This window comes from Mesoplodon bidens, assembly GCF_964165515.1.
Source record: "Mesoplodon bidens genome assembly, chromosome: X".
In the NCBI taxonomy this organism is placed as follows: domain Eukaryota; kingdom Metazoa; phylum Chordata; class Mammalia; order Artiodactyla; family Ziphiidae; genus Mesoplodon; species Mesoplodon bidens.
In genome coordinates, this window is record NC_138163.1 from 82,376,407 (window position 1) to 82,389,991 (window position 13,585).

Genomic DNA, 13,585 nt, shown 5'->3' on the forward strand with positions numbered 1-13,585 from the left:
ACCAAGGTGTGCGGGGATTGGGGGGAAGGGGGGGGGTGCCAGTTCTGCTTTTTCTGGGAAGTGATGAGGAAGAGAGGCTTTGGAGGAAATTGGAATTTGAGCTTCAGAAAGTTACTTGCAGTAATAATAGAATGTCCTAGAGGTGCCACGGAACTGACTGAATGGGTAAGAGGATTAGTGGCATCGAGGCCATGAAACCCTAGTTGGGAACAGGGATGAAGGGCGAAACGTGGGAGCACTGAGGTGAGCGTCTCCCACAGGCGCTCGCTCGTGGGGTTGCCTTGAGGAAGCTAAGGCTCTCTCAGCAGCCACTCTGACACCGTGGGCCTCCAGCGGTTGGCACCAGGCAAGCGCTGTCCCCGTGGAGAGGGCTCTGTTGTCCTTTAGTACTGACCTTTCTGCTCAAGGAGCCCAGTGTCCCTTTGCAGTCCCATCCTTTTTAGCTTGACTTGGACCTGCTCAGGATACTCCCCCTGTAGTCCCTTCCCAGTCCTGCAGCTCAACCCCTACCTTCCTCTGTATCTGTATTAGCTTCATCCTTGAGCATAACTTCCACACTTGTTTTGGTAAAGATTTTGCTTTCATTAGTTAATTTCTAGAACCACTTTCACCTTAAGACAAAGTTGGTCATTTGCATCTGAACAAGTATTTTATGTAGTCATGAGCATCATCCTAGGAATGTTTTTTTCAACATCTTTATTGGAATATAATTGCTTTACAATGGTGTGTTAGTTTCTGCTTTATAACAAAGTGAATCAGCTATACATATACATATGTTCCCACATCTCTTTCTTCTTGCGTCTCCCTCCCTCCCACCCTCCCTATACCCCCCCTCTAGGTGGTCACAAAGCACCGAGCTGATCTCCCTGTGCTATGCGGCTGCTTCCCACTAGCCATCTACCTTACGTTTGGTAGTGTATATATGTCCACGCCACTCTCTCACTTCGTCCCAGCTTACCCTTCCCCCTCCCCGGGTCCTCAAGTCCATTCTCTAGTATGGAGAATACTGGTATAAAGTCTGCGTCTTTATTCCCGTCCTGCACCTAGGTTCTTCGTGACCATTTTTTTTTTTTTTTTTTAGATTCCATATACATGTGTTAGCATATGGTATTTGTTTTAATTTAAGGTCTGGTAGAGACAAAGAGGCTGGGGCGGGACTGGCTGCGTTGTCAGCAGCAGAGCCGGGGAGAGAGCGCAGCGTTGCCTCCCAGTGGAGAAGGCGGCGGTAGAGTTCAGAGTCAGGGTGTCCACCTCTGCTCTTCCCAAGTTGCTCAGCATCTTCCCTCCGGGGCTGCGTTTTCTTCAGCCGCGCCGCCTCTAGGAGGGCCAGCAGCTGTGGAGCCAGAGTCTCAGCACAGCGGGATCGGAGGCCAGCTCTTTGTGCCCTTTACACTTAGGAGGTGGGTTTCCTTAAAACCCCACAGAGCACTTCGGGGACTCCTTTTTGTTAGGCTGCCTTCTAGCAAATGAGAGAATGTGTGAAAAGAAGCACCCTGCAAACAGCTAAGCACTGTTGTCCTTGCTGTGGTTCGGCCCCCACACGCTCAGTCATCGCTCTTGAGCTGAACCACAGCAGGACGTCCTCAGGCTTCTCCACACAAACTACAGGGACATCAGCCACGTCACAGGCACCTGCTCTAAGCGCTCCTCCTCTCGTCACAGGGCTGCCGGGATGACTGCCACCCTGCTCTGCAAACTGGGCCCATCTCACCCTCATTCCCCCTGCGCTCTAATGCTTTCTGGTAGCTGGGAGCCCAGCTTTTTCTTACCACGTTTATTACTCGGTTCTCTGCTCCTGCCTCGGCTCCCGCTTTAACAAACGTCTGTGACGCATTAGGCACCTCCTGTCTTTGTGTACCTTTGCCATTTTGCCCCGAAGGCCGTGGATGCCCTCCACACACACCTGGCCAGCACTACCTGAGGCAGTTTTGTGGGGGTGGGGTAGAAGACTGAGTGCAAGGCTTTCACAAAGGACCTGTTCTGACCACAGGGGTCTAGAGCCAGCCAGAGGAACACCTGACTGACTCGGTCAGCTGATGGCCACTAAGCAGAGAGTCTTTTGTCCCCCAAAGGTTTGGGACATGTTTCCCACTGCTGTGCCCCCACCCTCCCCTCTCAACTACTTCAAGAAGGTCTCTGAGCCACAGTTCATTGCAACTATCATTTATTAAAAAATATATGTCTCCTTGGAAGGAACACTGGTAAACCAACTAGTGTCATGCTTGCTTTGAATCTCTGCTTTTCTTCCCCGGGAGGGGTAGAGGGTTGAGCATCACTTAACATCAGAGAAATCAAAACACCCCCAGCTCACCCCCTCCTCCCCAGAGTCATAATCGGACACCACTTTACCCCTCTTGCCTCCGATCCAGTGTACTGTGCAGGTAAAGCTGCTGCCCTTTCTTTACCCACATTCTGGGCCCCGCACTTTACAGTTAGCCTCATCATGCTGGCAGGAGAACTGTTATCAGACTTCCTAAATCTGGCTAGTAGCGCTCAAAGCATCTTCGACATGTATGCTTTGCACCGGTTGTAACACAGTGGGCTAGGAAACAACAGGCTCAACCCTGGGGCCAAGCATGTCCACGCTCTTCTCCCCTGGGTCGTGCCTCCAGCATGGAGCTGAGGGAGGCATGGTGGCTTCAAAGGAGCATGGTGGGGTGGGGTGGGGTGGGGTGCGGTGGGGCGGGGCCCGGGCCACACCTGCCGCCTGCATTTCTGGTCAGAGAAAAAACCCCTTGACCACAGTCACTGCCGTCTGACTCTGGGAAAAAGCAACAAGGTCTCACATCTCAACAGTAAGTGAATTGTAGCTCTACAGCTCAAATTGACACCATGAAAGTCTACTTTCTTCTTGAAGAAACGGTAAGCTACCAGCTGTTGGTGAGGGACCGGGGTAGGTAGGGCGTATGAAGCAGCTGCGAAAAAAACCCAAATCAAACTTTTCATTACGCGGCTGGCCAAGCTCAGGGCCGTCCCACTGTCCCAGCGCAGAGCTGGAAGGCAAGTGACTCCCCGTCCCTGCCAGTGGGCCCCATGACAGGGCCTCGGCTGAGCCCAGCATGTCCCTGGCAGGTGAGTGAAGGGACACGTTACAGTAGGAGGCCCAGCTCCTGTCGGTTCTCACCTGCCCCCACTTCCCTTTCCGCTGACGGGGTGGCCAAGCCCGGGTCGCCTAGTCTATCACGAGGCCTGGCTCCTCCAGAACATCATGAGCCTTGAGAACACGGTCAAATTGGATTCTACACGTTCACTTAAATAGTAAAAGTAAAATTTGGAAGAATGAAAAGGCTGACACAGTAGCACAACATGGTTTTGGTTTAACAGCAGCTTAAAAATGAACAAAAAGGAAACCTTTCATGCAGACACATCAGGTGGCATAAAACAATCGGCAATTTAATACGCTGGGAGCACCGTTAGCCATTCTCTCGCTCCCCACACGCGGGCCTAACTGTGCCCCAAGGGCAGCATTGGCTCTAGGGTCACAGCTCCAAGCCTCTGGCCCCCGGGCCAAAGCCCTTTCTCACCGTTCTCTGGCTGACCCCTCCTAAAGAAAAGCCCGGCTCTCAAGAGAATGACCAACGCGGGTGCCCTCGGTACAGCACTTACTACCACTTTCACTCCCTCCCCAACCAGTTGGGATATAAGATGCCATCTGATTGGAATATGAAAATTAAAGCATTTCTCTAATAACACAGTACCATTGATGAAGTCTCCATAGATTTTCTAGTCCAAATGCGTGTGAATATATATATATATATTATATGAGAGTGTATAATATATATATATATAATAATTTCTATATATTTTATATAAATTACATATATATATCTGTATATAAATAAGATACTTTCTGTCGCCATGACCGCGCTGTCCCAAGCCGCGAGGCAGTGCACAGATCGTAGCAAAGCCTGGGAGCCTCTCCTCACGGGGTGCGCGGGGCTCGCTTCATAAGCCGCACAGCTGTCCAGTCTGTCTTTCCATCAGTCCTCCTCTCTTCGCTTCTGCTTGGTTTTATGAAAACAATGACTCTGATGGATTTGCACCTGTGCTAGTGCTTGGGAAAGGTCCATGCAGGAACGGGCGCAGTCACATGATGAGTGAGATGGCATCATCCCAAAAAATAAACTAAAACAAAACAAAAATTTAAAAAAACAGAACAGGACTAGAAAACTCAATTTTTTGGACATATCTAAAAAAGGGGACAAGAACAGTAGTCATCTGTTCTCCCCATAGGGACAGGAATGAAGAGGGAGGAGGGAAGAGGGACTTGATTTCTTCTGTTCACAATAGAATGGTTGGAGGGGATTCTTCAGAGTTTTTCAGGGGATGGGACCCAAATGTAGTGCCCAGACTGGTCCTCAATGATTTGTTTGATTTTGTTATAAATCTCTTCCAGTGAGTCACCCTGTACAATGGCTGAAGAAGAAAACAGAATTATTACCGTGGTCCACAGCAACCCCCTGCCCCAAACCCTGACAGTCTGGCCCATCCCAACCGTCCCACAGCTCAGCCCCACTCATTCACTAGGCAGCCATCTGGGAGCCCAGGTCGCTGGGGAAACCGGCGGGCACTGCAGGCCCGGGGCTTGAAGTCAACTTGCTAAGACCGTGAGAGTGAGCAGCCATTAGTAGGAAAATGTGTTCTTCAAAAATGTTTATTGAGCACCCATTAGATGCCAGACCTTGTAGATCATGCCCCTCTTGGCTGCCATGAGGCCGGCAGCTGGTAATTCTAACGCAGCCTTACCAGAAGATGTGGAAAATCCTGGGTATCCAGAGCAAGAGCTGAAAAAGCCACAATTTCTGGCAAGGTGCCGTGCTCCTGGGGCTGGTCACATCTGCTCCATGTCAGAGGTCAACCCGACAAACAAGGACATGGATGCTAACAGAAAAGGGAGCTCCAAGACCCAAGGTATGCGAGGACAGTTATGAATCCTGTCCCCTGGTAACCTTGTAGCACCACCAGCTAGCGTTTACTCAGCACCACCTTGCACACATATGTCCCTGTACTTCAAAAGGTAAGCAACATATTACACAGAAACCTTCCCAACCTTTTAGGAACTGACCCTTCTAAAGTAGGTGACCATATAAACACACACACATGCGTGCGTGTGCACACACTGACAGACAGCCTGAACACCACACCAGGGAATCATCATCAGCAACAAACGTTCACTCAGTACATAAAACATGCAAAGACAAGTGCTGGATGGGGGAGCCTGGGAAGGAGGGAAACAAACTAAAACAGGGAGCCTACAATCTAGGAGGGACATGAAGACGAACAAAAACGATCAAAGGCAGCATTTGGTGATGGTGGTTGATACCAGAAACTGGCTAAACTCCTCTGGCTGGAGGGCACTTGAGTACTTTGGCAATGCTTGAGCTCAAAAGCACCAAGAAACTCTGTGCAAGGTGTCTGGGCCTCTTGGAAACACTCACAGAATAGGTGTCCAGTTGCTCCCATGTTACCCCAGCTGTGCAACGGGGAGACTTACCTGTGAAGTATTCTCCAAACTCCTGCTCCAGTTTCATGGCTTTGTCATAGATCTTATTTGCTTGTTCATATGTCTGCCGTCGGTTCATTTCCCTGCCAAAGACACGGAAGAAAACAGTACCCAAAACTAGGTTCTATGTTTTGATTAACATAAAGGATTGTTCCAGGCTCCCTGAAAAGCTGCTCAGCTGCCCTCTGAGAGCAGCAGCGGCCCAAGGCTCAGCATTCCTCAAACCTTCCAGGTTTAAAAGCTCAACCAGGAATACACGCAAGTGCACTCGAATCCAAAGGAGCCCCCCAGTGAACAGGGTGGGGCACAGACACTCCACTGAGCAACCATTGGGTCTTACCCCTGCCCAACAAACCACCTGAGTTTTCATTTCCTTTCCAGGGCCCTCTCCGAGCCGAGAGTCTCAGCAAATACTTACATAAGCGCTTCGATGGACTTGGGCTTGATGAAAATGGCAATGGGGTAAAGTTGTGATTGCTGCAGCCTCTTGATAGCATTGCCAGAAACATCTAAGATGCAGTGCTTGCCCTGAAAAAGCAAAGACTGGCATCAGTCCACCCAGTCCCTGTCTACGCCCTGTGCTAACCCGAACATCCACCTGCGGGAAACACGGGACCACCCACAGAGGCCTGGAAGATTCTACTTCTGAGGTACCCAGCCTCCACGTTTTGCTCCTACTACCCAGACAAGGCCACATCTGCAGCTGCAGGTGGGTGACGCTCTGGGGTGAGTTGCGCAGAGGAGACAGATGCCTCCAACCCGGGGCTGGGAACACGCAGAGCGGGCGTGGCGTTGGTCAGCACTGCCACTGGGTAGGCCATGTGCTGGAAGGATGAGGATCCACGCAGCACTTTGGCTGGAGCATTTCTGTGCTCCCTTTGAGGGTAATTTCGTAGGGCCACTGCCTCCGCCTCCCTCCTTACCCTCTCTGCAACTGCCCTCACTGACTGGATGCTGGTCCCATAGAGATTATCGTTGAATTGGCCTGCCTCGATGAACTTGTTGTCCTGAATATCCTTCTCCATCTGTTCTCGGGAGACCACAAAGTGGTAGTCTTGCCCATCCACTTCATTATCACGCCGAGGCCGGGTAGTATCTGCAGGAAGAGAGGAAACGCTCTGTGGTGCAAGGACAACGACCTGCCCCAAGCCCCCGAGAGCGGACTTGTTCCCCCCAACCACCGCTGGGCCCCAGGGCCACTCCAGTGCTTTTCAGATGAGTCGGGGGAAAGAGGCTGGGAGGAAGTTTGTCTTGCCTACATCTCTTCTAACCGCCAGGTTAGAAGCTGGGAGCTATCTGCTTTAGCTTCAACTGGACCAGAAAGGTGGGGTTTCCTGGGCCAAGGTCTGGCAGACAGAGGGTGCCAAACGTGGTACAGGAGCCAGCAAGCCTCACAAGCCGACCAGCGGGCCGCACCTGTCACACCTCATGGGCTGGGCACCCCCAAGCGCCCAATCGTTCCCAACCACCACCACTCAAACTCCTCTCCAAGGGAGTGAGCAGGCCGGCCTGATGTCTTAATCCTCCCCACATCAGCTTTGGGGGAATGCGTTGCTACCTAATCTCTTCCAGGGCGGGTTTTTTTCTTTTTACATTTTTTTTTTTTTTGCGGTACGTGGGCCCCTCACTGCTGTGGCCTCTCCCGTTGCGGAGCACAGGCCCCAGACGCGCAAGCTCAGCCACCATGGCCCACGGACCCAGCCGCTCCTCGGCATGTGGGATCTTCCCGGACCGGGGCACGAACCCGTGTCCCCTGCATTGTCAGGCGGACTCTCCACCACTGCGCCACCAGGGAAGCCCTCTTTTTACATTTTTTAGAACTATTTTTTCAGCTGTGCCGGGTCTTACTTGCGGCATGTGGCATCTTCGTGGCAGCATGTGGGATCTAGTTCCCTCACCAGGGATCGAACCTGGGCTCCCTGCCTTGGGAGCGTGGAGTTTTAGCCACTGGACCACCAGGGAACTCCCTCTTCCAGGGCGTTAGATGCACCCTGTTCCCAGAGAACCCTAGAACCTGGCCGCAGGCCCTTTCCATAAAACATCAGAGCAACAATTCGCAGGGCACCAACACCTCCCTCCCAAAGACGCCCTGGGCTTTTACGTGGTACACAGGATCCAAATTTATGCGGGAACTCCGAAATCAGGTCATCGTTGACTCTGTCCTTCATTGGGCCCAGGATGATGACAGGCCTTGCATAGTGAACTGGAGAGCAAGCACGGAGACAGTCAGTGAGGTCCCCACCAGACGGCCTGTTGTCCCTCCCCGTATGCCTGGAGCACTGAGGCTCTGGAGCCACTGCTCAGACGGGAGAGCACATCTTCAGCCATTCTGCCTTTTAACTACAAAGACATCAAAGAGCCTTTAATTTGAGAATATCTAAGTCCAAGGCAAGTATGAAACCAGAAGCATCTCCCTTTCCAACAGATTCCGGAGAAATCTCTGCATGGGCACCAACAGCTGAGCAAGGGTTTTCAGAGCAGCCACGGAAGGGGGGACCGGAGCCTCTCTTCTAGCAGTGGCCGCATCCGCTGAAATCGACCTTTGCTATCCTTGTCAATCTGTCCTATCCTTCGGAAAGCATCCCAGCAGCAAGCAAAGGTATAGTGAGGGGTGCACACCGGGTGGCCTTCCCTGTTCTCTCTGACGCTAGGAAGAAGTAGATGAGGAGGAGGCACCCAGGGGCTGGCTGCCCTCCTACTCCCCCACCTTTACCCCCTGCCGCCACGGCCAACCACTGGGCCGGGCCCCATGACCACCAGACTGGCTCAAAGGCAAGGCTCTCAGAAGGGGGCTTACTTTCTTGCCGTGTCACTGGCTCATATGACAGAATAGCATCCTCTTGTCCTTCTGCAACAAAAAAGGGAGACATGTTAGCACTTTATAATCTGCCTCCCTGTGTCCTCATCTCCCTACAAACGTTCACTTCGCCCCCACCTCTGCCAGAAAACAGCCTTGTGCTAACACCTGCCCTTGGGCCTGTCTACTTCCCATTGGCAAGAAAGCACAGGAAAACCTTCACCGCCCCTGGGACAGGAGTCAGGAGTCCTCTTGTTCAGTGAGATATAGCTGAGCAAAGGGACATGACCCAGAAGCCATGAAGCCTCCACCAAAAGCCACCTCAATTTCTCAGAACTCTTCTTATAGGTAATAGTCTACTGTGTTCAGCTGCCTTCTTGCTCTGGTGAGAATCACAGGAAAGCGTCAACTGGTCGAGACACACTGCCTGTGTCTCCTCATCTGCGGGCAAGGGAGTCAGGGCACTCATGCAGGTCCCCAAAGATGCAGCTAAACTTTGCCTAAGTTTTTTAAGGGTCTACCTATCTCCCCTTCACTGGATGAAGCACCCAGAAAAGTGGCACAAGGCTGGGCTAAGGTCCTCAGTGCCCTTCAAGAGCAGTGCTGAGCACTGCTCTCCCCTCACGGCAGAGCTCCATCTATCCTAGCAGTGATGAGCTCTTCCTAAAACAGTCACCAAGCGACGTGGTGCTGGGTGCTAGGAGGTCCCAAAGTGGCCGACGGCAGTGCTGGGGGAGGCAGCGATATGGGCATCAAGCCCCAGGATGCATTCTCAGGGCCTCCAGCCACAACTCCTGAGAGGCCAGTAGTCCCAAAGTTCATGCGGCTTGAACTGTGGCTTCTCTGGCCTGGTCACAGGATGTCTGAAGGAAAACTGGGCAGTCATCTGGGCATTTAGCCCAGCTAAAAGGTAAGGACACCAAGCCTTAACCCAGGAAGTACTAGTGACCTGGAAAGGCAATTCAGAACAATATCCCACAGGAGCCATTCTTCTCTTGGTCTCTGAGCAAATCTGTAAAACTGGCAGCACCTACAGCCCACAGTGGCTATGGCAGGGATTTGCTCACTGGCTGCTCAGCCTTCCCAGGGCCCAGGGAAGCTTTTAAGTCAGGTCCTGGCCAGAACTGCAGGGCTGATGCTCTCCCCTTTAACCCACAGCCTAAACCCCATCCCATAAGGACAAAATGGCCACAGCATTTCCAGGATCTCCAAGTGTACATGGCTAAAAGAAGCACTAGCCTCTGAACAGAAACGGCAGCTGTGCAACGCTGGAATGAGGATGGCTGGGACACGTGGTAGAGCTACATGACATGGGGGAGAATGACACACACTTACTGGAACTGCTTTCGCTGTCACTGGTGTTGGATGTCACTCCCTCTGCAAGCCAACAAGAAAGAGACTCCGATTCAGAACACACCACTGAGAGGTCACACGTGGCACAAAACTCAAATGCTCCAAGAGCCAGACACTGAGCTGCCAACCAAGTCAGGCCACGGGAGGCCTGCCACATCAGGCTACCAGCTGGGAAGCACAGCTCCAATCCTGAGCCCCGGCCACCTCGCACTTGTCCCCAGGGCCCTCTGGGGCTGCCAAGACCCTCCCTATAGACTACCAGCTTCCAATCTTTGGCAGCATCCTCTTCATCTGAATCAGAAGGACTGACTTGGATGGTCTCCAAATCCTATCCCAAAATGCACCTCCCAGTGCTAGACAGGCAGTGACAGTGGCAAAGAGAAGCCCAGCGGCCAGGCCGCCCTTGAATTTCCTCCCCACACAGAACCCCTGAAGTACAGAATTGTGCAGGACTAAGAGGCTAAGCACTGGGTTGGTTGAGCAGTCAGCAGGGAATGACGTGTTGGCCAATGGGTGGAACCAAGAGCCCTCCTGCTGCTGCTACCTGGAAAGAGGGCTTGGCCCCAGCGGTGAAAGGGGATGCTCCTCCGTCCAGGAGAAGACAGACACGTCACAACACAGAGACAAAAAAATGAAGAAGAACACTGGGAAGACAAGACGATCCTCCTGTCTCAGACTATTGGGGCCTCCCCGCATCTGAGCGGGCACAGCAGCCGCACTCGCAGGAGGCAGAGAGCACAGTTTGGCCCAAAGAAAGCCCATCGCTCCCAAGACGACAGGCGAATGAAGATGAAACACGGAAACAACGAACTATGGAGTGAGACACTGCTCGTTTCAGCCAAGATGACACTGTTCCAGACCGTGATATGCTGTGGCCCCCAGGAAGGACTGGCTGAGTCACCGCCCATGCTAGCTCCTGAGCAACCCCCCGATGAAGCTCCTTTACCCTCATGCCTTTATTACTTATGGAAGCAGAGTATCCACTAACAGAACCTGCCCGGCACGGCCGCATGTGTGTGCACGTGCCTGTGTGCACAGCAGGGAGGCTAAGGCCCTGTCATCTAGGTCCCTTCCTTTTTCAAGTCTAGGATTATTTTCCAGAGGGGAGAGGTTGGTCAGGTTTTCCCAAGCTAAAGCACTGAATATATATAGTCCAGAAAATGCTGTCGAGGCTCCCACCCGCTCAGCCCCTTAGAGATGCTCTGTGGGGAGCCAGCCCACAGCCACCTGCTGAGGCCCCTGAACCTTCTGGGACATCCCAGATGTACGCTGGGTAAAGGGCTTCACGGTACTCTTACCCCCTGTTTAGAGAGACTGAAACAGCTAACTCTTAAGTCCAATTCTTTAGTGCTGCGTCACTGGAAGAAGAATACAACAGGCGGGCTCCCCTCACCTCAACAATAGGTTAGAGATGAGCTGAGTGGTCACCTCTGGAGAAGCACTTCTTGCCCCCCCTCACTTATAAGGTGGGATGCCAAGACGGCTCCACACCATTTCAAGGTACAAAAGGAAAAGAGACATGAATGATAGGCTTTTATTATGGTACCAGGGATCCAGAGCAAAAGTGTGACATTCAGAGCCACTTCTAATTCACCCTGCTGTGGTACCAGTTCTCACAAATTCTCTCACTGCCCTCCCCTCCGCCCTTTGCCCTCACCCAGGTCCCCTATACCCCAACCCCAGCAACTCCACTCATGCCAGAAATAGTTAACGGTATGTAAGTTTGACTTACTCAGGTTCTTTGCTCCATAATAATCGTCACTTAACCCAGGGAAGTCCTAATTTCACAGACAGCAGGACAAAGTGGGAAGGAGGGAGGGAGGGAGGGAGGGAGGGGAGGGAAAGAATTGGGGAGAAGACAGAAAATAGAGAAAAAAGACAAGGGGAAGGAAGAATACAGAGCCAGGTGAGCATAAGTGACAGAAGTATGAAATACTATGAAGACCTATAAACATAGCCAGGTTAAGAACTTTGCTACAGAAAGAACATCCCAGGTCATATATGATACCTGGACTTCATGCTGCCCAATTTGCTGCCAAAAGGCCCTGGAGTGGATGACCTTTTTGAGGTGGTCTATATATGGCCTACAGGCCGACAGGACAGACAGGTGACTTACCAAGGCTTGGAGCACCTGCTTTGACTAAATGTGTAGTTACACAGCCATCTCTGCTTTGCCCCTGAAATCACCATTTCCCTCTGAGGGTGAATGAAAAATCAAACATCTACGTGTGGCAGACAGGCCGGCAGAATTATCATCAAGGAGCTTTCGTCCAATACTGACTCACTCTGTGCAAACCCTTCAGGGAAAGCTTCACGCAGTCTGAGGTGTGGGCTTCCAAGCTGACCTGAGTTGTGCAGACCACAGGGGATGAGCTCAGCTTCTGGAGAATAAGCACTAGGCAGTTTCAACTCTTATCCAGCAGCCAATCCCCTCCCCCGTTCAGCTGGGCCACCCAACAGCAAAGCCTCCCCAGGCTGGGCTCAGCACGGAAGTTCTGGAACTTGTCTGGTGAACGAACCATGGTGACCTCACCTCAGGCCTCTGTCTCAGACCGCCTCCTACTGCACCTAGTGCTTCTTATTGAGCTACCCAGAAGTGTGAGCCCTAACCTGCATCTGGATGAGGGCACCCTTGTGATCTACTAGCTGCCACCCCAGACACTGATGACCTATGTATCCCATGACCATGAAACATGCTGGCCTAGAAAAAGGACATCCCCTATCGGAACTAGTCAGTCTCCTGCTGTCCCAACAGCTCAGGACCCCGAGACCCCTCCTTGCGAGGCAGAAGAGGAGAGGTTTACAATTCACCATGAGCCATGTGAGAAATACCTTAGCAGCCTGACCTGGTATTTAAGGTTAGGGCGAGAGCAGTTAATTGCTGAGGCACATGGTAGAAAGAGAATATTTCTCAGGATGGCAAGTTCATTTAGCCCAGCTTTATGGCCTTTTCTATCAAACCAGCTTTGTGTTGCTCAATAAACCTTTATTTGGACAATGTTTAGTAAACCCCGTTTGGTGTCAATTCCTTTCAGCAAGAAGGATTTTATTTTGAAAGCTGGCTCTGTAACACTCTGGGAAGACAGTGAGTCTGTTAGAGCTGTGTGAACATCCCTATGCATTACACGCATATGCACGTGCATGTAATTCAAGAAGTAGGCCCGACTCCAGGTGTCCAGGGAAGAAAAGGCTCTTCTCTTGACATAGATGAGTGAAGATAAGGGAAAGAAAACACAAGAGGGAGAAGCCAGGAGAGCAACACTGAGTCCCTAGACTTGGTTTTCTTGAAAAACCATTTTTCTGAACTTGACACTGTAGCTGATAATTGCTCATCACCACCACAGCAGAGCTCAGCCAGGCACTCCCAATGCCAGTGCCAGCGACTTTCTGGTGGGCAAGCCCTGGAACCAGTTCTACCTCAGAGCCTCCAACATTCTTTCAGAGCGAGGAGCTGGACAAAATAGACCCAGTGTCTCCCTGTGCAGACCAATTTCTACCCTGACTCTGCAAATAAGCAGGTACACACACACACACACACACACACACACACACACACACACTCACACGCATGCACACATGGCGGATAGACGGGGGGACCGACACACACGGACACATACACACCCACACCCATACCAACACACACTTTCCCAGTCTTCGGTGCAAATGAGGAAGAGAGGGCGGGGCTGTGGGTGGCCTGCTCTCTGTTCCCTGCTGCTACTTACGTTCCTGTACGCTGCTCTCCTGGGCCATGTTTTCTTTGCTCTTGTAAAATGGAAACTTTCGAGAGAGGCGGAAACTCTTTTTACGTTTCGTTTTGATCGACTGTGAAAGAACATGAACATGGAGGGGAAGGACAGAAGGAAAAAAAAAACAGAACAATGGATTTTAAAGCAAGAAAAACGAAAATGGAGACAATGGTGAGCTAAACAAAA

The 13,585-nt window shown here is 51.7% G+C and overlaps 1 protein-coding gene across 4 annotated transcripts in view; it reads right to left on the reverse strand.

Annotated features, from left to right (window-relative positions):
* Positions 1-2,142: 2,142 nt before the first annotated feature.
* Positions 2,143-13,585, reverse strand: part of DLG3 (discs large MAGUK scaffold protein 3) — a gene marked incomplete at its 5' end in the record, with an annotated part of 64,713 nt that continues 53,270 nt past the window's right edge. For all 4 annotated transcript variants that reach the window (XM_081221329.1, XM_081221328.1, XM_081221331.1 and 1 more), the window contains 8 exons: positions 2,143-4,416; positions 5,495-5,586; positions 5,922-6,031; positions 6,427-6,599; positions 7,605-7,706; positions 8,301-8,351; positions 9,636-9,677; positions 13,376-13,475. In XM_081221329.1, the coding sequence (XP_081077455.1) occupies positions 4,310-4,416; positions 5,495-5,586; positions 5,922-6,031; positions 6,427-6,599; positions 7,605-7,706; positions 8,301-8,351; positions 9,636-9,677; positions 13,376-13,475 (777 nt within the window). In that variant the 3' untranslated portion in view covers positions 2,143-4,309. The remainder of the gene's footprint in view (positions 4,417-5,494; positions 5,587-5,921; positions 6,032-6,426; positions 6,600-7,604; positions 7,707-8,300; positions 8,352-9,635; positions 9,678-13,375; positions 13,476-13,585) is intronic.